Source organism: Bombina bombina, chromosome 8, assembly GCF_027579735.1.
Source record: "Bombina bombina isolate aBomBom1 chromosome 8, aBomBom1.pri, whole genome shotgun sequence".
Lineage (NCBI taxonomy): Eukaryota > Metazoa > Chordata > Amphibia > Anura > Bombinatoridae > Bombina > Bombina bombina.
Genome location: NC_069506.1, coordinates 34778082 through 34803342, shown reverse-complemented (window position 1 = coordinate 34803342; position 25261 = coordinate 34778082). Strand labels below are relative to the sequence as shown.

At 37.4% G+C, this 25261-nt stretch overlaps 1 protein-coding gene across 3 annotated transcripts in view; it reads right to left on the bottom strand.

The window, feature by feature from the left end:
* Positions 1-2692: 2692 nt before the first annotated feature.
* Positions 2693-25261, bottom strand: part of PAX7 (paired box 7) — a 162517-nt gene continuing 139948 nt past the window's right edge. For all 3 annotated transcript variants that reach the window (XM_053690271.1, XM_053690270.1, XM_053690272.1), the window contains exons 8-9: positions 11159-11405; positions 2693-5013 (exon numbers count right to left, since the gene is read on the bottom strand). In XM_053690271.1, coding sequence (XP_053546246.1) covers positions 4898-5013; positions 11159-11405 — 363 coding nt within the window. In that variant the 3' untranslated portion in view covers positions 2693-4897. The remainder of the gene's footprint in view (positions 5014-11158; positions 11406-25261) is intronic.

The following is a 25261-nucleotide window of genomic DNA, read 5'->3' as shown; positions in this document are numbered from 1 at the left end:
GTATGCTAGACCGAAAACCCAAGGAACCACCAGAGCATCTATTAGAGAGGCCTGAGGATCTCTTGACCTTGAACCGTACTTTGGAAGCTTGGCATTCTGCCAAGATGCTATCAGAACCAACTCTGGCACCCCCCATTTGAGGGTTAACCTGGAGAACACCTCCGGATGGAGAGCCCACTCCCTGGGATGAAACGTCTGTCTGCTCAGGAAATCTGCTTCCCAGTTGTCCACTCCAGGAATGTGGATGGCAGATAGACAACAATTGTGAGCTTCCGCCCACTGAATAATCCGTGCCAACTCCTTTATGGCGAAGGAACTCCAAGTTCCTCCCTGGTGGTTGATGTAAGCCACTGAGTTGATGTTGTCTGACTCAAACCTGATAAACCGGGCTAAAGACAATTGAGGCCAAACCATCAGAGCAGTGTAAATCGCTCTCAACTCCAATATGTTTATGGGGGGAGCAGACTCCTCATGAGTCCATAGAACCTTTGCCTTTAACGAGTCCCAGAATGCTCCTCAGCCTAGCAGGCTGGCGTCCGTAGTCACAATCACCCAGGAAGGTCTCTGGAAGCATGTGCCCTGAGACAGATGGTCTTGAGAAAGCCACTACGGGGAGAGTCTCTTGTCGACTGGTCTAGATCTATCCTCTGAGACAGATCCGAATGGTCTCCATTCCATTGTCTGAGCATGCATAATTGCAGAGCTCTCAAATGGAATCGAGCAAAGGGAATGATGTCCATGGAAGCGACCATCAGACCAATTACCTCCATACATTGAGCCACTGATGGCCGAACAGTAGACTAAAGAGAGAGGCAAGAGGAGAGTATTTTGAATTTTCTGCCCTCCATCAGAAATGTTTTCGTACATAGGGAATCTATTATGGTCCCTAAGAAAACCACCCTTGTAGCTGGAAAAAAGGAACTCTTTTCCAGATTCACTTTCCAACCGTGGGAACGTAGAAAAGACTAGAAGATCTCTGTATGAGTGTTTGCTTGTTGAAAAGATGGTGCCTGAACCAATATGTTGTCCAGGTATGGCGCCACTGCAATTCCCCGAGACCTGATCACTGCCAAGAGAGCCCCCAGAACCTTTTAGGAAATTCTGGGAGCTGTGGCAAGTCCAAACGGAAGAGCCACAAACTGAAAGTGTTTGTCTAGAAAGACGAATCTCAGGAATTTGTGATGATCCCTGTGGATGGGAACATAAAGATACATGTCCTTCAGGTCTATGGTCGTCATGAACTGACCCTCTTGGAAGAAGGACGAATGGAACAAATGGTTTCCATTTTGAAGGACGGTACCCTGAGAAACTTGTTGAGGCACTTAAGGTCTAAAATGGGTCGAAAAGTTCCCTCACTTTTGGGAACCACAAACAGATTTGAATAGAATCCTAGACCCTGTTCCCTTACTGGAACTGGAACAATCACTCCCAGGGAGCAAAGGTCCGGAATGCAGTTCAAGAATGCCTCTCTTTTTACCTGGTTTGCAGATAATCTTGAGAGGTGGAATCTGCCCCTGGGAGGGAAAGTTTTGAATTCTATTTTGTAACCCTGAGATACTATGTCCACAGCCCAAGGATCTGGGACAGCTCGTCTCCATGCTTGACCAAACAGGGAAAATCTGCCCCCCATTTGATCTGATCCCGGACCGGGGGCCGACCCTTCATGCTGACTTAGACTCAGCAGAAGGTTTCTTTGATTGCTTCCCCTTATTCCCCTTATTCCAAGACTGATTGGGCTTTCAAGAAGACTTGGACTTCTCCTGCTTGGAAGAGTGAGAGGAAGACTTTTGACCTTTGAAGTTTACTTTGACATCCTTTGAGTCTGTACTTCCTGTCTTGCGGTAGAAAAAACCCTTTTCCACCCATAATATCAGAAATTATTTCTGCCAGACCATGTCTGCCAGACCATGTCTGAACAAGAGGGTCGTTGGCTCTTGTATGGCCCCCCTATTTAGAACAACTAGGTTCATCTAATATCTGTTCTCTAGAATTATATTAATTTGTTTTATTAAATATATCATATCTATTAGCTGTAGGTAACCTCCACTCTTTATTTTCTTTCTCATTTCTTTGCCTGTTCTGTTTGGAATAGTTCCCATAGTTTCTCTCTCTATGGTTCCAATTACTTTGACCCTGATATACATTATTGACCCTCCAATGTGAATTTCTATAAAACCTATCTTCTTTTTCTTTTTTATTATTAACCTTAGGATGAAAGTTCAATCCTATTGGCTGATTGCAACAGCCAATAGGATTTTTTCCACCATAATTCCTATTGGCTGATAGAATTCTATCAGCCAATTGGAATGTAAGGGACGCCATCTTGGATGACATCATTTAAAGGGAAACTTCATTGTTCCAGAAGACGTCAGAAGAAGAGGATGCTCCGCGCCGGATGTCTTGAAGATGGAGCCGCTCTGCGCCGGATGGATGAAGATAGAAGATGCCGTCTGGATGAAGACTTCGGCCCGCTTGGATGAAGACTTCTGCCGGCTTCGCTGAGGACTTCTGCTGCTTCAGGAGGATGGATGTCGGGTTTTCAAAAACTGTAAGTGGATCTTCTGGGTTAATGTTAGTTTTTTTTAAGCATTATACATTTTATTAACATTTTGAATTCAACAACATATTTTCCTTGATACCTATTTCTGCAAGATAAAGGTTGTTATTAAAAAAGAAAAACACACCCAGATAATAGTTTAAATTTCATCACCTTTAATGTATAACAATAATGCCTGACTTACACAAAGAACACTTACAGTCGGCAGGTAGTTGACCCTATAGCAGCCAGAGAAGACTCCAAACATGTGTCCATAGATGTTCAGAAGTCATCAGCCAGCAACAAAGTGGAAAAATCAAGAGTCATTTTATCTTTCTAGTCTACATCTTAATATAGCTGAATAAATTATAGTGGGATTATATATATATATATATATATATATATATATGTACACATGTGCCCACAAGTGTACCAAAATGGCTGTGAATAGACGTAATTTGCTTTGCTGTTATTTGGATGGAATGTTATCGAGTGCTAAGTGAGGACGGGTGAGATTAGAATGACAAGTTAGAACCATTTAATATACATATGCATAAGAGTACTGTAGACTCCAGACTGTCCTCTGAAGCCTGGGGTCTGCAACCTGTTAAAGTCCATTGATGTAAAAATATATATAAAAAAATGTTTAACAAGTAGAAGCGCCATTGGAATTTTCCATAAATCCATGTGTTCCTCTTTTTAGTGCTCTTAGTTCGAGCCCCAAGTAATGTTCAGTGTCTTGGAATTGTTGTAGACAAGATTTTTTTTAAAAGAATTCAAGTCATGATATAATCTGGAGTTCTTGGAATTTTATGAAGTTGGAAGTGCCCCTCTACCCCCCTCCCACCCCGTGCATATCCACTATTTCCCCTATACAATATTTTTTTTCCTTTTGGGACATAATATATACAAATTCTGAAGACACCACATACGTCATATACATCAACTTTACTATACATCTGTCGGTGTTACACTATTCACAGAAAACTTAAATTCAATCTCTTCCATCTCTTTTCTGGAATGATGGTGCAACTTCTTCACTTAGAAGAGGCAATGGTTTTATTTACATAATTTGTAGATGCATATGAATATTTTAAAATGGTAGTTTATATATATATTGTTATTTTAATATGTGATAATAGTAATTCATCTTCTTGGCATGAGTCCACTTTTGTAGCAAACAAAACCTTCTTATTCCATGCAAGGGAACTTATAGTCATCTCCAATTTTTTGTGAAAGTCAGAAGTAATTTCCCAATCTTAATTGGGCCTTCACATAATGAATATCCTATTCCTAACGTAGAACAATACGTTTTTTATGTAAAGTTAAATGAAAACAAAGCTGTTGTGACTTAATTTTGATTTCATATGTGTAGATTTAAGAATACCTGTGTTGTTGGTCCCAGTAAGTGTTGCACAACCAGCAAAAAATATAGCATTTCTCCAGGAATGATGCAGCTTTCAGAAATTGGCACTTAAAAAAACTAGACAAAATAATGGCTTGGCAGGTTCGTCATCATGAAATCTGAGGTATCTTGTGTCCGTATGCCCTGTCTGGGAATGTTCTCAACTTATCCCACTGACAACTATCAATGGTCATATCCAAGTCAACAGGTAACACCTAAAATCACCTTTAAGCAAGAGTCTTTCAATTCCCATCTCTTTATTATTAGATTGGGTGCTACCTTTGCTTTTTGATAATGCTTGGACAGGAACCTCTGGTTAGGTTTTATGGTGTAGGATAAATGCTTATACATTTAATGCTTTTGAAGGAACTGATCCAAAGGGCAAAAGAAAAAATCTGTAAACTTTTGGGCAAAAGTGTGTCCACATTCCTTGTGTTTTCATTGAGGCTTTTTATTCACTCTTGGTCCTTTTTATGCCCGCATATTTAGTGTTTCTTTCTGGTCTATTTAATACTCAAAAACAAATAAAAAATATATACTATTTAACAGCCACAGAGACTATATGTATAGATATATAAAGCACCACTTCCTAATTGTGCCACATAAAATTGCTCATCTGGAAGTGGACAGTTAAGTCCAAATGTTGTGTCTCCCTCTTTATCTGTAAAATGTACATAAAAACATCATGAATGAATGGTCCGGCCATTTGGATTCAACTGCAGATGGCTCTGGTACATGTATATAACCCTTAGCACAAGATGGTTGCAGCTCTTTAAATGGTGGATATTGGTGGAAGCTCCAGCAGATGGCTGTTACCAGACATTGGTGCCAAATAGGAGATGGATGTTTGAAGATTTCCATGGAACTTGTAAACACACGTAGGGAGATATATAGAGCTGCACAATTTTAGACAAGATTCTGGAATCAGTTCTAGAAGTGTTGCAACATGTTTTTTTTTAGTAAGCTTGACCGGTCTCTACAGGTAGGAGGCCCAAAACGGCTGAGTGCTCACCAAGCTTCATTCGGCGCTGTGTAGAAAGACTGACGTTTTTTGTCAGGTAATCAACAGCAGCTGGAAAACAAGCATGAAAATTGTTTACCACAAATGTTTTCAGTTTTGGCACATATACAAATAAATATTCCTTTTTTCTTTTAAGGCCCAGTCATCAAAAACTTGCCGGCCTGGAGAGAAACCACGCTTTTTTTTTTAAGCATTATATTGTAATACATGTTTCTCCTCATCCAAGACCCTGTAAAGTGAGATAAACTACTCTGAATCTAAAATTTTCCTTAGTAAGCTCATTTAAGGGACATCTCAGATGATCTCACCAGACCAGAGAAACTTTAAAGAATAAGGTTTATAGTCTTTTTCTGTCATCAGTGGCTCACGAGTATATATTATTTTACTACAAAATCATTTATATAATTACAGAAGCTATGTGGGTCCTCTCAGCAAATACACAAAGCAACTGGCAACATATTTTTTTGGTTTGGGGTAAAAATGAATATGCCCCAATCATAATAATATAAAACTAGCCAATAAATATGATATATAAGCACCTTTTAAAGCTCGTAATCAAATATCTATTAAAGGGATAGAAAGTTCAAAAATAAAATGTGTCTGAATGCATCTCAATTTGATATATAAGGATTTTTGCAATATGCTTCTATTAGCAAAGATGTTTCTAGTAAAAGTGCAATGTACATATCCTGCTTCAAAAGACATTATTTGTGTCATACAAGTCACTGCAGGTATAGTGTTCAAATACTGGTGCACAGGCCTTCACAGGATATGTGCATATGCTGTTGAAAAACAGTAAAAAAAACTTTACTAGAAGCATTTTTGGTAATGGAAGTATATTGCAAAAATTCTTATATTTCCGATTGAAATGCACTCATGCAAATTACATTTTTGACCTTTCTATCCCTTTAAGTTACAAAAAAATGTAATTGTTCATTAACCATGTAATATCAAGGTTATATGACGATTAAAATAAAAGAGGTGTTTTTTTCCCTTTTACTGTGAGGTGTAATATAGTTATATGGTTTTAATGTTGGCCAAGAAGGCAGTTCTAACATTACCCTTTCTTTTTCTAAAGTGGTTGTCTAGTAGATTATGAAACCACCATTTTCAAACTAACAATGTAATATACAGTGGGTCACATAACTTTCCCCTCAAAGTCATATGCTCCATTAGGTTGCAAGGGGGCTGAGTTATTTATCTATATTACTGCCGATGCCCAGGAATCCCACTGCAGATGTGTAAAGGCAATTTGGGTACATTTGCCCTTCGCCTAGGGTTGCCGCCTCAGCCATGTTTTCCTGGACACTTATGAGTTACACATGCTGCAGGGTGTGCAGGGAGGAATATGTATTGTGTTTCTGGACAGCAGTATTCATATTCCTCCCTGCACACCCTGCAGCATGTGTAACTTATAAGTGTTCTGTATTTTAAGGGACGGGTGGCAACACTACCTTGGCCCTTCTGGATGCCTATGCATCCAGTAAGTATTTTTCAATATATGCGCTGATATCATAATTTTTAATATTCAAATTGATATCTGACCAGACCTTGCCAGCCATTAGTTACAGTTGTTTGACAGTCACAGTCATTAAAAGATGATTTAATAGTTTGGTAGTACAGTAAATGAAAGGTGAAAGACAATAAACTCATTTACCCTTTACATTTTATAAACAAAACGTCTGAGATTCTTACATTTTTACCATAGCTTAATGCACATCCTGGAGATTTTTAAATTTAATACAGTTACAAAACACAGTGGGCTAGATTACAAGTAGAGCGCTTACTTATTGCGTGCCCGCAAATGGACAAATTTGTCCGTTTGCGGGCATGCGATTAATAACCAGCCATTACAAGTGGCTGGTTATTGCTACGGCGAGCTTGTGGTAGAAATTAGCACATAAAATTAACCAGAGATCGGTTAATATCACTGAAGATCACCAGGCAGGTAAAAAGGTTACTATTAAAGGGATATGAAACTCCAAAATTTTCTTTCATGATTCGGGAAGAGGATGCTATTTTAACTTTCCAATTTACTTCTATTATCTAATTTGCTTTATTCTCTTAATATCCTTTATTAAAAAAGCATACCTAGGTAGGCTCAGGAGTTTGGAACTAGTTTCTAATTGGTGGCTGCACATATGTGACTCTTATCATTGGCTTAACAATTGTATTCATGTAGCTCCCAGTAGTGCATCGCTGCTCCTTCAACAAAGAATACCAAGAGAATAAAACAAAATTGATAACAGAATGAAAATTGGAAAGTTGCTAACAAATTTATGCTCTAACTGAATCATGAAAGAAAAATGTTGGCTTTTTATGTCCCTTTAAGGTTGAAAGAGTGCCGTGCCATAGAAATAAAAATAGCTAATATCCTTCTAATGTAGCTATAATTTCCAGCCCTGCATATAAACATATACCTAGCCCCTATTTATCTTTTATTAGTCACACCTGGTCTGCTGAGAATAATGCTCTACAACACGTTAGCTTTTTTTTCTTTCCCATTAATGTCCCAAATTAAATTAATACAGATCTCGCCGAAACTGCCAATAAATAAAACATTTTGAGGCGTCAGCAGCGTGTCAGCTGTGTCCACGGGGAGATCTCATCCAGACAGGAATCTTATTAAACTTGTCATTTCCATTAAAATTCTTTTTCATGCCTCTATGTCCTATCAGTGTGGGCATCAGAGATGGAATCTATCTGTGCCAAGTGCCAGGGAAAAAAACACAGACCTGAAATGGGCATTGAAGATGAATAGTAAAATAGTGACCTCAATTCTGTTATTCCACATATTAACAATGTGGTTTAATTCATGGCGATTTTGTAAAAAGCAGCTATCATAAGTGATGGAACTGCGAAATGCGTTGGCACATGCAATTTAATTTTACATATTGGTAAATACAACCTTCAATCATTGCATTAATCTATAGTAAGTGTATTTATATAAGATAGATGGAATATAGTATAATTTCCAGGGATATAATGTTGAAACAGCTCTTCTAACAGAGCATAAAAAAGTAGACTCAACATTGTTCTGTGCATTGTTGCAAACACTTCTGCCATATATGGCTAAAGTCACACGCACACTCGTGCCTACCTCAATATGCCCACATGGATAGGATCGGCTACAACTTTTGATACCAACTCCAAGAGAAAAAGGTATATTTTTTAACAAAAGTTTAATTGGAGTTATTTTTTTTTTTAATCATTATTTTATACAAATTATGAAGCAGAATTTTGACTTCCATCCATCTCCTATTAAAACATTTGTATGTGCAAAATTCTCTATTGTGGACTTCTGTTATATAATCTACTCCAATCTTCATTTAAAGGGACAGTCAAGTCCAAAAAAAAACTTTCATTATTCAAATAGGGCATGTAATTTTAAACAATTTTCCAATTTACTTTTATCACCAATTTTGCTTTGTTCTCTTGGTATTCTTAGTTGAAAACTAAACATAGGAGGTTCATATGCTAATTTCTTAGACCTTGAAGGCCGCCTCTAATCTAAATTCATTTTGACAGTTTTTCACCACTAGAGGGCATTAGTTCATGTGTTTCACATAGATAACATTAAGCTCATGCACGTGAATTTACCGAGGAGTGAGCACTGATTGGATAAAATGCAAGTCTGTCAACAGAACTGAAATAAGGGGGCAGTCTGGAGAGGATTAGATACAAGGTAATTACAGAGGTAAATTATTATTATTATAACTGTGTTGCTTATGCAAAACTGTGGAATGGGTAATTAAGGGATTATCTATCTTTTAAAACAACAACAATTCTGGTGTTGACTGTCCCTTTAAGTTTTTGATAAGGCTATTTATATGTATGACCCTTCCTCATTGTATATTTTCTCCACAAAAAAAAGAAAAAAAAGAAAAGTAATTGGCTTTTGTATCTACTATATATTATCTACCTAGTTATATTATTTGACTTCTTGGTTTTATCTGTTAATTGCAGGCTAAAGACCTGACCAAGCATTTCTGTGTATCTCATAAATAAGGAAAAGCGCAGAAAGTGACTCCCCCCGCCTAAGGCTGGAACTGGAAGAGGCTACCACTATTTATTAATTGCAGGTGTTTTACCGGCCTGCAGGAGGTGGGAGAAAGGTCAGGGTCACATTAGGAGCAAAGGCAGCAGACCAATTACCCTGCCGGCTAACACACACGGTTCAAATTTAAGTAAAAAGGGATAACTGACTGCAAGGAGAATGTAAGACCCCTTGCGTGGAGTTGCTACTGAGCCAGGTTTCCACAAAATACAGCTGAGCATGTGACTCTAGAAGACCAGTCCAACGCACGGCAACCATCAATTTGGGTGAAAAAAATGAAATTTGGGGATTTTGATCAGGAAGAAGGTTTACTGGTCAGGTTAGACATACAAATACACATGAATGTGTTTGTTCATTAAAGGGACAGTCTACACCAGAATTTTTATTGTTTTAAAAGATAGATAATTCCTTTATTACCTATTCCCCAGTTTTGCATAACCAACACAGTTATATTAATTATCTTGTATCTAAGCCTCTGCAAACTGCCCCTTTATTTCAGTTCTTTTGACAGACTTGCAGTTTAGCCAATCAGTGCCTGCTCCCAGATAACTTCACGTGCACAAGCACAGTGTTATCTATATGAAATACATGAATTAACACCCTCTAGTGCTGAAAAACTGTTAAAATGCATTCTGAAAAGAGGTGGCCTTCTAGGTCTAAGAAATTAGCATATGAACCTCCTAGGTTTAGATTTCAACTAAGAATACCAAGAGAACAAAGCAAAATTGGTGATAAAAGTAAATTGAAAAATTGTTTAAAATTACATGCTCTATCTGAATCATGAAAGTTTATTTTGACCTAGACTGTCCCTTTAAGGCGCTTTTCTGCCTCTTTTGCTCAATATAATCTTAAAGGTAAATTGTAGGCAAAATATATTTTTTTAAGTGAACAAAATCACAACAATTAAATATGTATATATATTTAGTGTGGATAAGATTAATTAAAGGGAAATAAAACCCATTTTGTTTCTTTCATGATTCAGAGAGAACATACAGTTTTAAACAACTTCTCAGTGTAGTTCTTTTATCAATTTTTCTTTGTTTTCTTGTTATCCTTTGTTGAAAACCAGGAAGGTAAGTTCAGGAGCGTGCCCTATATGACAGCAGCGCTATTTCCTGTCATGTAGTGCTCTATGTGCACGCTACTACCTATCTAGATATCGCTTCAACAAAGAATAACATGAGAACAAAGCAAATTTAGAAGTAAATGAAAACATTTTTAAAACTGCATTCTTTATCTGAAGCATGAAAAAAAAATGTGGGTATCATGTCCCATTAAAACGTATATCTTTAACATAAACATGCAGGAAATGCATGCTTGTGCACAACTGATATGACGGTATTCACTGCCATTGGCTGACAGGGACTTACTCCATTTCTCTTTTGGTGGGCAGGCACAGTACTACAAAAAATTTGGAAGAAAAAATATTTTTATTTGGCACCACATCTAATTTATTTCCTTTTAATTAATAGACTTGCTATGTCAGAATCAAGTGTTTTAAAGGGACAATAAACTCAGGTAAGCAGTTGCTCCTCTCCTGTCAAGGTTGTGGGGGCCTTTTCCACTTTTATATCCCCTTAAAGATATATTGTAACATTTAAAGGGACACAGAACCCAATTTTTTTCTTTCATGATTCAGATAGAGCATGAAATTTTAAGCAACTTTCTAATTTACTCCTATTATCAATTTTTTTCTTTGTTCTTTTGCTATCTTTATTTAAAAAGCAGGAATGTAAATCTTAGCAGCCAGCCCATTTTAGGTTCAGCACAATGGATAGAGCTTGCTTATTGGAGGCTGACATTTACCCACCAATAAGCAAGCATAACCCAGGTTCTCAACCAAAAATGGGCCGGCTCCTATGCATCACATTCCTGCTTTTTAAATAAAGATAGCAAGAAAACGAAGAAAAATTGATAATAGGAGTAAATTAGAAAGTTGCTTAAATTGCATGCTCTATATGAATCACGAAAGAAAACATTTGGGTTTGGTGTCCCTTTAATGTATTTTTAGTTGAGTCTTATCTCAGATTTTTGGTATCTGAAGTATGATATCCAGACGGCCATTAAATAATAAGTATGATATAACTTCTATAATAATATATACAGCACATAAATATGCACGAGCACTGTGATACTTACTTTGCCCATACTGTCCGTACTGGTAGCTGGCAACAGGATCCATACTGTAGCCGGTGGTGCTGTATGTAGGAGCACAGTAAGACTGAGATGTGGGCAGGCTGTCTATAGATTTAATAGAGTCACTGCGCTGGCTACAACTGGCAGAGAGAGAGTTGCTGGTTTCCAAACCACTGTGCAGAGGGGAGATGGAGAAGTCGGACTGAGACTGAGGGCCTACACCGCTGGGACTGCTCAAAATACTCATCACCTGTGAAAGCAAAGAGAAAGGAGAAAAGGTCAAAGGCAAAGTGACAAAGACCTCTACATTATCTAGAATCCCAGTATCATTATTTAAATATTTGAATATATTTAGGGACACTCAGGTCAAATTAAATTTTCATGACTCAGATACAGCATGTAATTTTAAACAACTTTCCAATTTACTTCCATTAAAAAAACTGTGCACAGTCTTTTATATTTACACTTTTTGAGTCACCAGCTCCTACTGAGCATGTGCAAGAATTCACAGACTATACGTAAATGCATTTGTGATTGGCTGATTGCTATCACATGGTACAGGGGGAGTTGAAATAGACATAACTTTGAAATTTGTTAGAAAAGAATCTACTACTAATTTGAAATTCAGAGTAAATGCTATTGTATTGTCTTGTTATCTTGCATTTGTTGATTATGCAAATCTGCTGTGTTTACTGGTCCTTTAAACATAAGGAACATGAAACCCACAAACTTTCTTCTATAATTCAGATTTGCATTTTTAAACAACTTTCTAATTTACTTCTATTATCAATCTGTCTTCTTTCTCTTGGTATCTTTTGTTAAAAAATTAGAGACATGCATGTGTCTGGAGCACTATATAGCAGCAGATGGCAGCACTATTTCCTGTCATGTAGTACTCAAGACACCTACCTAAGAACACCATGAGAACAAAGCAAGTTTGATAATAGAAGTAAGTTGGAAAATTGTATTAAATTGTATGCTCTGTCTAAATCACAGAAGAAAATGTTGGGGTTTAATATCCCTTTTATAACCAGTACCTCATTTCACCTGTGCTCAAGCAGAAATATTTTAACCTCTTGGCTGCCAGAATTAAAAGTGACAGTGAAGTCAAAATATTTTTTTCATGATTCAGCTAGAGCATTTGATTTTAAACAACTTTCCAATTTACTTAAATTATTTATTTTTCTTTGTTCTTATGGTCTCCTTTGTTGAAAAGCATACCTAGGTAGGCTTAGGAGGAGCAGCAATTCACTAATGGGCGCTAGCTGGTGATTGGTTGCTGCACATATATGTTTCTTTTAATTGGCTCAGCTCATGAATTCCGCTAGCTCCCAGTAGTGCATTGTTTACTAAAGGATACAAAGATAACGAAGCAAAGTTTATAATAGAAGCAAATTGAAAATTTGTTTAAAGTTGTATGTTCTAGGTGAATCTGGGTTTTATGTCCCTGTTATGATTTAATAATCTCATATATTTTTGTATAATTTTAAAAATAAATTGTAATAAAGTAGCAGCGTTTGAGCTGGTCATGGTAATTGCTGAGTTGTTGCCAGGATGCCCACAAAAGTGCATCTATGGGGGAACTTCCGGGCGGCGGCCATGACAGGTCGCTAGATTGTTTGCTGCTCCATCTCATCACAGTAATCTGCTCACAAACTCAGCACTAATGCTCCATCGAGTACTGTTTCCGGCTACAGATTACTCAGCAGAGTGAACCCTATCAAGGGTTACCATTATTGTACAGATTGAGAGCTTCAACTTGTCTACTGGAATATAACGTGGGCTGCGGCCTAAAACCTAACCCCCCGGCAGGGACCCAGTGTGGCCTTGTCGTTACGACACAGTGATAACCCGCAGGACACTGTGATACTTTCAGGACACCCATACTTTTATAGGAATCAACTACTCAGCCGTATACAGAAAATCTACTTCTGTGATAGCATCTCATAATTGCATAGAGATGAAGGAAGCACTGGATAGATGGGAGTGCGCCATAACCAGGGCGATACGGGACCATTGTCAGAGTCTGGAGAGAGAGCTCTGCAAACTTTTATTCAACGGCTCACCTAACCATTTAGTCTGCTCTGATTCCTCTGTGAAAGATCCGCTCCCCACACTGGAACCCGGACTGGAGGACTTCGTACTGCCGGGGGCCCTAACCTACATTGAACAAGCAGGTACTCCTCGAACCAAGATCGCTCCTGAGGCGGAAGGGAAAACCGGCATTACTATGACAGAGGAGATTGCTTGCTTTGGCGACACAGAGCTGACTGACCGGGATCAGCAGATAACTCAGCCCAATTCACCTGCCGGCATAGCGGTATCTGACCCCGCGCCGCGACAAGCTGAGATTGCTCCAACCTCTCTCTCTCCGGCTGCGCCTAAGACCGGGGGCCCCGGTGCCCGGTATAGATGCTCCCCTCTGATAGGTATACACGACGGACACTCATCCCATCTTTATATCGGCAGGAGTCAGAGGCATGCACCTTTTCCTAATGCTGGCGTTGCGGCCTCCGATTTCATCAACTCCCTCATAACTATGCCCAGGAGCGGAGGCCCCATGGCTGGAGACCGGGATTTCACTATACTGAGGGGTGAGAATGATTTTAGCAATTCCCTAATATACATGCCCAGGAGAGGGGGTTCTGTGGTCGGAGACCGGGATGACCAGCAGAAGCAGAGAGGGACATTTGCCAGCATCGCAGCCTCCGATTTCACTACACTGCGAGGTGAGAATCATTTTAATATCTCCCTCACAACTAAATCCGGGTGCGGAGGCTCTGTAGATAAAGGTTTATGCCCTTCACTTACAAATTATGTGAACTCAGGTCACCCGCAAGAATTCATTTGTTGGAAACAGCACCCACCCTATTTGGGGGCCCATATCCTTAACAGTCCCCTTCTAGATGTGAGACATGGAGTGGGATGAAAGAAAGAAGTAAACCAAGACTTTTGCTTATGTTGCAGGGATGGGAACACCAAGATCGTAAGAACAATAGCAATCAGCTACTGCAGCTAAGCGATATCCCTGCTAACATATGTACAGTTCTGGAGCTGTTTCACAAATTAGAATGCTCATGAGAACTCTTGTCTGAAGGCTAGCTATATTAATAGTTATAGTTTGTCCCTGTTTATGTTACATTTCACCCCATGCTTTCCCTAAGCTCCTTGATTTAAGCTGTTTAGGGGACTTTACGATACCCATACTACACGCCTTATCTAATGTTATTTTGTGTTAGGATTCTGTCTATGGCACCTACTCAACAGAAGCTCAATATGGTTTAGGATGTAGCTACTCTATACTACAGTGATTCACAGTAATATGCTCGCTTACAATAACCTCTGTTGCCCCTTGTTTGTGATTGAATTTCCATATGTGTTGATAGTAATGATATGTCTACTCTTTGGGTATAACTAATGCATTAAGTAACTCCATAATGGCCACTTATAACTAATTCATTATAGACCAGCCTTCCCATATTACCTCTCAATCCTTAACCTCACTGAGGAATATATCAATTATTTAATTTCGGCAAAGGTTGCTCTTATAAATCCAAGACCCCATCTACCCCTTGCATATGTTTTTTTATCTTTATATTATATTACCTCTTAAGCCTGGGGTTTCAGATACTTGCAATGTATTGGCTGACAACTTACAATTACTGTGGGCTCTAGAAGTTTAAAGCTAATATGCCCTATTGTCCTATATTTACATACAGTAGTGGCCATCTCTGCTCAGTAGACACAGGTTGCTCGCTAGTTATGTTTTGTTTTTGTTTTTTTAATAGGGGAACCGCTATTTATTTATTTGTAATTTTCTAGTAGTATATAACTGAGGCCATTACTTTATTACCTTGGGCAAACCAACAAGGTAGTCTTTTCTCTTTCTTGGCCCTTTAGATTAAACAGGCTACTACAGATGGTGGAGCTGTAACACGATTAGACCCTAGCATCAAAATTTATATCCCATAGTTAGTCCTATGACACACCATACGCCATGTAGTACTGTGGCTTAGAGTCCCTAAAGCATTATTGACCATAGCTCATATGATAGGGGTAGTCATATGAAGACACATACATAATCCCTCTACCCCCACCTTAAGATAACTCCAAATTTTTCTAATTGCCCATTTGATTTTTATAGCATTTTTCTGTCGTTGGCTCCCTCTTTGTTTTTCCTACTATGTTCATTTAAACAGTTAGATTAAGTGTAAAGAATATGCTAACAATAAAAAAAGAGGTCTGTTTTTGGAGATCCAAAAGTGGTCTCCTCTTTAAACAATAACCTCCTATAACTTGACCATCTATAGTGGAGGTCCAAGAGTGGCCTCATGTGTCACCTTGGAGGTTGACAGCACATTAGGCATCCAGTTTGTATACTAGGTCCTTTCTGTACAGGAACAAATTGTTATGTCATGTACTATATGTATCCTAATATTTGTTTTATGTTCTGCTGACCTATTTTTCTTGTATGCCTTTTTACAAACCTCAAATAAAAAAAAAAAAAAAAAAAAAAAAAAAAAGTGCATCTATGGCAGCCAAATGGTTAAATCTTGACCTGTTTGGGTTCTTTAAAGACAGCAGGTGCTACTTATCTGAGTTTACAAACACTAAAGTAACAATGCGTAAAAAATTAATAACCATTGTTAAAGAAAAGAAAATCTGCATCCTTTTTCTATTTGCGTTAATTAATAAAAACTACAATATTATTACTCAGGTGTTTTGCTTTTTTCCCCAACAAGTTTCTACAAAAGAAACACAACTGCATACAGAATACTCAACCAAAACATCAGTTCACATATTAAATACCCCTCAGAGCTTGTAATCTGTGCATATGGGATTTCTATGTAGAGAAATAACCATTGACTAATATATTTGTATGTTCAGCTTACTGACCCCAGACGTGTTCTGTCCCTGTGATGACCCCTCTTGCTTTCCTCTCATCCTTATGACCTTTTGCACCCACCCTCTACACTATTTGTGGTTTCATGGCAGACAGTGGTGAAGGGTGTGTGGGGGGTTATTGCTGTGGAAACAGGTTAATGCAATTTTGGAAAGTGTTTGAAGCTGAGGTTTGGGGCAGTGCAATCCCCTGCAGTATGGTGGACTCTGCCCCCCCCCCCCCTTTACCTCTATAATGTATTACTTGTTGGTATATTACCATCGCAAACCAAAAATCAATTGTAAGGCAACATATGTAAAGGATTTGTCTGCAGGGATATTGGAGGTCTGTCAATCTGTGTGAATGGCAGATTTTCTCCCCTTCCCTCATTTTTAAGTGCCCCTACTTCCTACCTCTTAACTCAGGCTAAAATATTTTTTGGTTTAATCATTTTCTGCTGTCCTGCAATAAGCATATCAGCCAAGTGTAATTTTTTTTGAATACATTAACACCTTGTTTGCCACAGTTATTCTTTAACGGCCAAACTTGCCCCCCTCCCCACAATTTGCCTTATTTGGATGAGCTAATGAGGAGATGTTAATGGAGTAGACAAAACTTGCAATTTTATTAGCAAAATGTGCATTGCTTTGCAGTATCTTAACATATCATCTCTTCTGGGTAGATATGTAGCTGGGTTATACTTGTGAAGTCTGCAGTGTTGACTGCCAGTTCTTACAATTAGAAAGCCCACTATGTTCAGAATCAAATTACAGAAAAGGAGACATAATACATACTGAAAGTATATAGCAACATATTTTTACTATGCATATATTTTATATGACAATCTGAAAGTGCTTTATGCCTATTTAAAAAAATAAATAAAAATATACCACACCATATTTAGCTTTGAGGCACAAAGCAAAATTTGAAAGACCTGAATTTATACAAACTGCATAAATTGGGGTCTGAGGTTACTAACAAAGCTATTTTGTAAACACTCATTTAGAAAAATAAATGTTGCTCGTACAAATCTACCATGTCGTTTTTATGCACGGATTGACCAGATCTATGTGTTAATATGAAGTCTGTTGTTCATTCTTAAGCATAGGTCAGTTGCTTGGCAGTAACAGCGTTACAACGCTTGTTACACTGGCTCTTGAAAGTGTCCTCTTACAGCCCTTTTTCTCAATATCTCTTTTGACAGTCACTTTTTTTTCATCCCTGAGCAGATACTTTCCCTTCAGGAGGTTTCATCAGGCTCTCCGTACTTTAAAAGAAGGGGAGTTTAAAAAAAGAAATGTAATTAATTCCCTCCATTTCTGAGCTGGGCCTGAGGGCCTGTGTCCGCGGAGGCTACAACCAGGGAAAGCTGCACCCTTTATGATAAACCCAGCCGGCTTTAGACGTTCAAGTGCAATTAGGAACCCCATCTTGAGACCATCAGCTCTTCCAACTTCTCTGGGCCGCGGGAGGAAGGGAAATTGAGCTTCAGTTAAACTACATGAAAGTGAAAGATAGGATGAAAGTATGCCACTTAAACAATACGCAAAGGGACTGTATATTATCTGTTTGGGATATAGGATCTGCCATGTATAGGGATATTAGAGGATTAAACGCCTTGCAAGGTGAAAGTCTCTTTTAGTTACCAACCACAGAAGCAAAATATCCTATTTAAAATGTTAAAAAAAATATATAATAATAATATTAATTGTATGTGTTAATATAGCAATTTATTTGTGAAACAGTTATATGCAGGTTATAATAAAAAATCTAAACAAATAAAAGAGTTCTTTATTATTAAGTGCAATGAAAACAGAGATTCAGTATCTATTGCTGTATATTATTAAATTGCTAATAGTATGAAATTATGTTTACTAGCGTTAAAACATAGACACCAAGCAAATGCGTAAAGACAAAATTAGGATAACTTTACTAATATTATTATCTTTTTCAGTTGTGTTCTGTATTGCTCTACGGTGTGTGTATGGGGGGGGGGGTGTAATAAATAAAGACGACAAGCCTGGAAAAGGCATACTGGGGTCCCTCCCTAGAAAACTTGCTGGTTAACTGGTAACCAGTATTTTCATTTTATTCAATAAAGTATAAGATGTAAAGATATTGAAGTTGTTGTAAAAAAAGTGATTTTTTTCTCAGTCTTAAAGGGACAGTCTACTTGAAATGTTTTATTGCTTAAAAAGATAGACAATCCCTTTATTACCCATTCCCTAGTTTTACATAACCAACACTGTTATATTAATACACTTTTTACCTCTGTGATTACCTTCTAGCTAAACCTCTGCAGACTGCCCCTTATTTCAGTTCTTTTGACAGACTTGCATTTTAGCGATTCAGTGCTGACACAATGTTATCTGTATGACACACATGAACTAGCCAGGTCTAACTGTAAAAAAACAAAGTTCACTGAGATAAGAGGAGGCCTTCAACTGCTTAGAAATCAGTTTAGCTTTCAACAAAGGATAGCAAGAAAATCCCTAAAGGATACCCCTATCACTATACCCAGCGCTACGGAATTTGGCGGCGCTATACAAATAAATAATAATAATAAAGCCCATATAATAATAAAAGTAAATTAGAAAGTTGTTTAAAATTGCATGCCCTATCTTAATCTTGAAAGTATAATTTTGACTTGACTGCCCCTTTAAGGAATAGTTCTCCCAATATAAATAATACTCCCCTCTACTCCAGTCTATGCACAGAAATTTGTTGTTCATATTGTAACTTAGGTCACCTTTTCTGCTGAGGCCAATTAGGAATGGTTCTAAATGGCTTACTAGAGTGTGCAACCAATCACTGTGTGGAATACAGCTGTGTCTGAACTTCAATGTTGAACATGAATGGGAAAACCCACAACATTCAGAATTAAATTACAGGAAAGGAGAACAAAATAAATAATGAAAGTATATTGCAAAGTAGTTTTACTAGATGTAATTAAACCATTTATATTAATATCTTGAGGTGTTTAATGTCCCTTTAATATAATTAATTTGCTTCCGGTGAATTCATCAGAACATTTTATCAATTAAATAACAACATGTAAAGCAACGCCCAGGTTTAATGCTATTTAATAAAATGATAACGTGACATAGGACTGACATTTTGACATCTTGTTATTAAGCATGATGACCCATTAAAGAGACATAAACACATTTTTCTACTATAATCAGTGCTGTGGAATCTGTTGACGCTCTACAAATAACGAATAATAATAATAACTGCATACACACTAAGGGTTGGATTACAAGATAAGCACAAAATAACGCTTCCGCAAAAGCGATATTTGCGCTCAACTTAGTAATACTAGCACACTCAAATGTGCGCTGGTATTGCAAGTTATCACAGAAGCTTTGCGCTAACGAGAACGGGCTTCCATAGGCTGCAATGGGAGCCTCATTCTGATGCCGTCATAAACGGCTCAGAACCTAAGCACAGCGAAGGGGGTAAGTCGTGCAGTGATGGGCAGCAAATTTAAATATATATGTACAATATATGCTTATATACATATATATTTATGTGTTTATAAATGTATATACACATATTAAACATATATATTTACTGGGAACACACAGTTATACTTTTCATAACATTTTGTGCCGTAGAACTTGTTAGAATTGCAATAAATGTTGTTGGAGAAACTTGGAGCATTTTCATTCTTTTCCTATCTCTTCACCTTTCCGTCACCCTATTCCAGCTAAGCAGTCCCTCCTCCCCCCTCTCTCATTTCCCCCCAGGGTTTTAGTAATGGAGAGTTCACACTGACTTATTGCTTCAAAACAAGATTTCCTGAGATCTTTTGGGCCCCTGCCAGAGCCTCCCCCCTCTTCTCTCTGGTGGACAGTTCAATAAATGTGAAAGTGGCAAAATACAAAGACTTCCTAGAGTCACACATGAGCGCCCGGGGCAACATTTCTACCCTACTGGTATCAGCTCTGCACTGCCTCTCTGTCTGATCAATCTCAGACCTCTATCAGTGAGTAGGGCTTAGCACTACGCCTGCTTACTGTGCCTATCTCCTAGATGTGCAGGTCAGGAGATGATAATATAGGGCTAAAAACATCTCAGGAGCTGAAGATAAAACACTAATTCTCTGTAATAAGAGAATATAATCTTCTCCCCTCTTATTATAGTATCTCACTAGATATAGAGGTACCCATAAACTAATCAATATCCAAGTTCTTAAAGCAATAAAAATATATTTTCCTTAAAGAGACATTTTAATTAAAAAATGGCATGCTCTAACTCATTAGTGCATTTAATTATTGACCATAGTTTACTCTGTGTTTCATTTCAGCTAAATAGCAGAACATTGACACTTAAAGGGACATTAAACCCAACATTTTTCGTTCAAGATTCAGATAGATTATACATTTTTAAACAACTTTCCAATTTACTTCTGTAATCAATTTTGCTTTGGTATCTTTTATTGGAGAAGCACCAATGCACTCCTGGGAGCTAGCTGAACACATTTGTAAGCCAATGAAAATGGAGCCACCAATAAACAGCTGTGTCCTGCGTTAAAGGTGCAATGCTTGCAGGTGGTAAACACATAGCTAATTAGGGTAAGTAAGATTAGAATAAAATTCTTACTATAACAAATTAGAACACACATTTTTTGCTTTAGAATGTTTGGTGTTTTTGGTATAATAAATATATAAACCTCTCTATATAGACACTAGACTTTTTTAAATTTTAAAAAAAATTCTTGAGATATAAACCCTACAATATTACTGGTTAAATCATACTATGATTATTGTGTTGTTGGGGACCTTACTGTACGCAATTAATTATAGTATATGGATTAAATGATTGTCTTTTTGGATTTTGCAGAAATAAATTAACCTCAAATAAGGGACTTAATTAATACCATTAATTTGTTTTCAGCGGATTCATCTGCACATTCTATCAATGAAAAAACAACATGTAAAGCAATGCCCAGGCTTAATATAATGAGAATGTGACATAGGACTGAACCAGAAAGGAAAATAATTAGGTGAGTCACATTACCCTTATTGGGCTAGATTACATGTGGTGTAGCAATATCGCGACCACGATAACTTGCATGCGTATTACAAGTTGAAAGTAAACGGGTTAGCTTGAGCGCAAACAAAATTTTCGCTTGGCGGGTTAGCGCGAGTGAAGACCTAAGGGCCGAATTATCAAACTCCAAATGGAGCTTGATGCCCGTTTCCGCGCAAGCCTTCAGGCTCGCCGGAAACAGCAGTTATGAAGCAGCGGTTATAAGACCGCTGCTCCATAACTGATCCGCTGCCTCTGAGGCTGTGTTATGCAATCCACCCAATCCTATACGATCAGGCTGATTGACGACCCCTGCTAGTGGCCGATTGGTGAACTGCTTGTGCAATGTTAAATGCAGACAGCGTAAGCGATGTCTGTCGGACATGATACGCTACAGCGTATCATGTCGGACAGACATTGATAAATTTGTCCCCGTAGCGTAAAGTGTAAGGGGTAAAAAAAAAGTTGCTCCAAGCACAACATAAGTACATTAAAGTGTTACACTCATATATATAATATTTGATAAAGATTATTAATATAAATATAAAACATGTTTGTAAGGGTTAAAAGGTATATGGTATATGGCAAGGTGTTTGACTGGACAGGGCTAATATGTCTAAATATATGTATGTATGTATGTATGTATATGTTTATATATGTTTATACATGTGTATTTATGTGTTTAAATATATATATATTTATATGCAGAGACTTATATACACATATGAACACATACTGTATATACCCATGAATATAAATACACAAACACAAATATATATATATACACACACACTTTGGAGCCCTTCCCAGACAAATACCTTTAAACATGAAACATTAAAATTAATATTCATTCAATTTTAATACTAGATATATAGATAGATATACTGTAGATATAAAATAAATAAATATATATATATAAAATATATATTTTAAAAGATAAGAACATTTTCTTCTATGTGAAGATCATTGGAATGTGGAAAATTCATTGCTACATGCGGCATTAGCGCTGTTGGTCAAAAGCGGTGTTGGGTTAGGGTCCAATTGATAAACTTACGTTTTTGGTGTTTTTAATTGAAATATATTGAGAGAAAAAGTTAGTGCGGTCGCAATAGTAAAAGTCCTGAAGCATGCATCGAGTTTTGTTGTCGTGCTAACTTTTTACTTTCAACTTGTCATACGTGTGCTAACACGCCGGCGTTAAAAGTTCCAGTGGCGTTAGCACGAAAGCAGAAAAAAATATTTATCGTGCCACTTGTTATCTTCTGGCCAATTGTCTTTTCCTATCTTTTAACTACAAGATTTTCTCAAATAAAATCGAAATTCAACAGCTTTTTTAAATCTATTCTAAAACATAAATATTATAAACAACAATGTTGTACAATATTTCCCAGTCCAATAAAGTTTCAACTCAACTTCCTGTTGCATACTATTACAAACCATTAGCAGCACCTCATCCTAAAAAATACAAAACATAGATTATGTGGGGTACAGGTGAAACTCGAAAAATTAGAATATTGTGCAAAAGTTCATTTATTTCACTAATGCAACTTAAAAGGTGAAACTAATTTATGAGATAGACTCATTACATGCAAAGCAAGATAGTTCAAGCCGTGATTTGTCATAATTTTGATGATTATGGTTTACAGCTCATGAAAACCTCAAATCCACAATCTCAGAAAATTAGAATATTACATGCAATCAATAAAACAAGGATTGTACATAGAACAATAAGTATAAGCATGCAAACTGTATGTACTCAGTACTTGGTTTGGGACCCTTTTGCAGCAATTACTGCCTCAATGCGGCGTGGCATGGAAGCTATCAGCCTGTGGCACTGCTGAGGTGTTATGGAAGACCAGGATGCTTCAATAGCGGCCTTCAGCTCTTCTGCATTGTTCGGTCTCATGTCTCTCATCTTTCTCTTGGCAATGCCCATAGATTCTCTATGGGGTTCAGGTCAGGCGAGTTTGCTGGCCAATCAAGCACAGTAATCCTACGGTCATTGAACAAGGTTGTGGTGCTTTTGGCAGTGTGGGCTGGTGCCAAGTCCTGCTAGAAAATGAAGTCAGAATCCCCATAGAGCTCGTCTGCGAAAGGAAGCATGAAGTGCCCCAAAATCTCCTGATAGATGACTGCGTTGACCCTGGACTTAATGAAGCACAGTGGACCAACACCAGCAGATGACATAGCTCCCCAAATCAACACAGACTGTGGAAACTTCACGCTGGACTTCAAGCATCTTGCTGTGTGTGCCACTCCATTCTTCCTCCATACTCTGGGTCCTTGGTTTCCAAATTAAATGCAAAATTTGCTCTCATCAGAAAAGAGGACTTTGGACCACTGAGCAACAGACCAGGTCTGTTTTTCTTTAGCACAGGTAAGACGCTTCTTTTGAAGCCCATGTCCAGGATCCGTCTGTGTGTGGTGGCTCTTGATGCACTGACTCCATCCTCAGTCCACTCCTTGTGAATGTCCCCAACACTTTTGAAAGGCCTTTTCCTGACAATACTCTCCAGGTTGCGGTCATCCCTGCTGCTTGTGCACCTTTTTCTTCCACACTTTTCCCTTCCACATAACTTTCTATTAAAGGGACAGTATACTGTAAAATAATTTTTTCCTTAATGTGTTTACAATTGCTATTTTTACCAACTGCAGAGTAAAAAATGTATGAAAATTAGCTTTTTAAGGCTTATTTGTGTATATTAAAGCTCTGATTTTGTGTTTTGAAGCCACAACCTAATAAAATGGGTTGAGCTTGTAGGTATAATCAGATCTCATTACTGTATCACATTGTGCACATATACCTGCTTCTTTATCTTATATCTGTAGGTATAATCAGATCTCATTACTGTATCACACTGTGTACATATACATGCTTTTTAATCTTATATCTGTAGGTATAATCAGATCTCATTACTGTATTGTATACATATACATGTGTCTGTATCTTATATCTGTAGATATAATCAGATCTCATTACTGTATCACATTGTGTATATATACCTGCTTCTTTATCTTATATCTGTAGGTATAATCAGATCTCATTACTGTATCACATTGTGTACATATACATGTGTCTTTATCTTATATCTGTAGGTATAATCAGATCTCATTACTGTATCACATTGTGTACATATACATGTGTCTTTATCTTATATCTGTAGGTATAATCAGATGTCATTACTTTATCATATTGTGTACATATACATGTGTCTGTATCTTATATCTGTAGGTATAATCAGATCTCATTACTGTATCACATTGTGTACATATACATGTGTCTGTATCTTATATCTGTAGGTATAATCAGATGTCATTACTTTATCATATTGTGTACATATACATGTGTCTGTATCTTATATCTGTAGGTATAATCAGATCTCATTACTGTATCACATTGTGTACATATACATGTGTCTTTATCTTATATCTGTAGGTATAATCAGATGTCATTACTTTATCATATTGTGTACATATACATGTGTCTGTATCTTATATATGTAGGTATAATCAGATCTCATTACTGTATCACATTGTGTACATATACATGTGTCTTTATCTTATATCTGTAGGTATAATAAGATCTCATTACTTTATCACATTGTGTACATATACATGTGTCTATCTTATATCTGTAGGTATAATCAGATCTCATTACTGTATCACATTGTGTACATATACATGTGTCTTTATCTTATATCTGTAGGTATAATCAGATCTCATTACTGTATCACATTGTGTACATATACATGTGTCTTTATCTTATATCTGTCCTTAAAACAATCACCAGTACTTTGAGAGAACAATGGAAAATCAACATTTTATTATCTTATCTCTGCTATATCGCACTGGGAGTGTAATTTCTTCTGCTGGCTGTGTTTACAAAGCTTATCTATAGCTGGGACCTGCGGCCACAAACTTTCAGAATAGGTGGGGATACCACAGGCTAAATTAACAATTTCAAATGCCAATATAAGGGTAAAGGAGCTACTTGTAAACAATTTAATACACTCCAGCAGCTAAAGTGGATCATTGGGAACAAATTAAAGGGGAGAACATTTTTGAGTAAACTGTCCCTTTAATGTGCTTTGATACAGCACTTTGGGAACATCCAACTTCTTTTGCAATTACCTTTTGAGGCTTTACCTCCTTATGGAGGGTGTCAATGATGGTTTTCTGCACAACTGTCA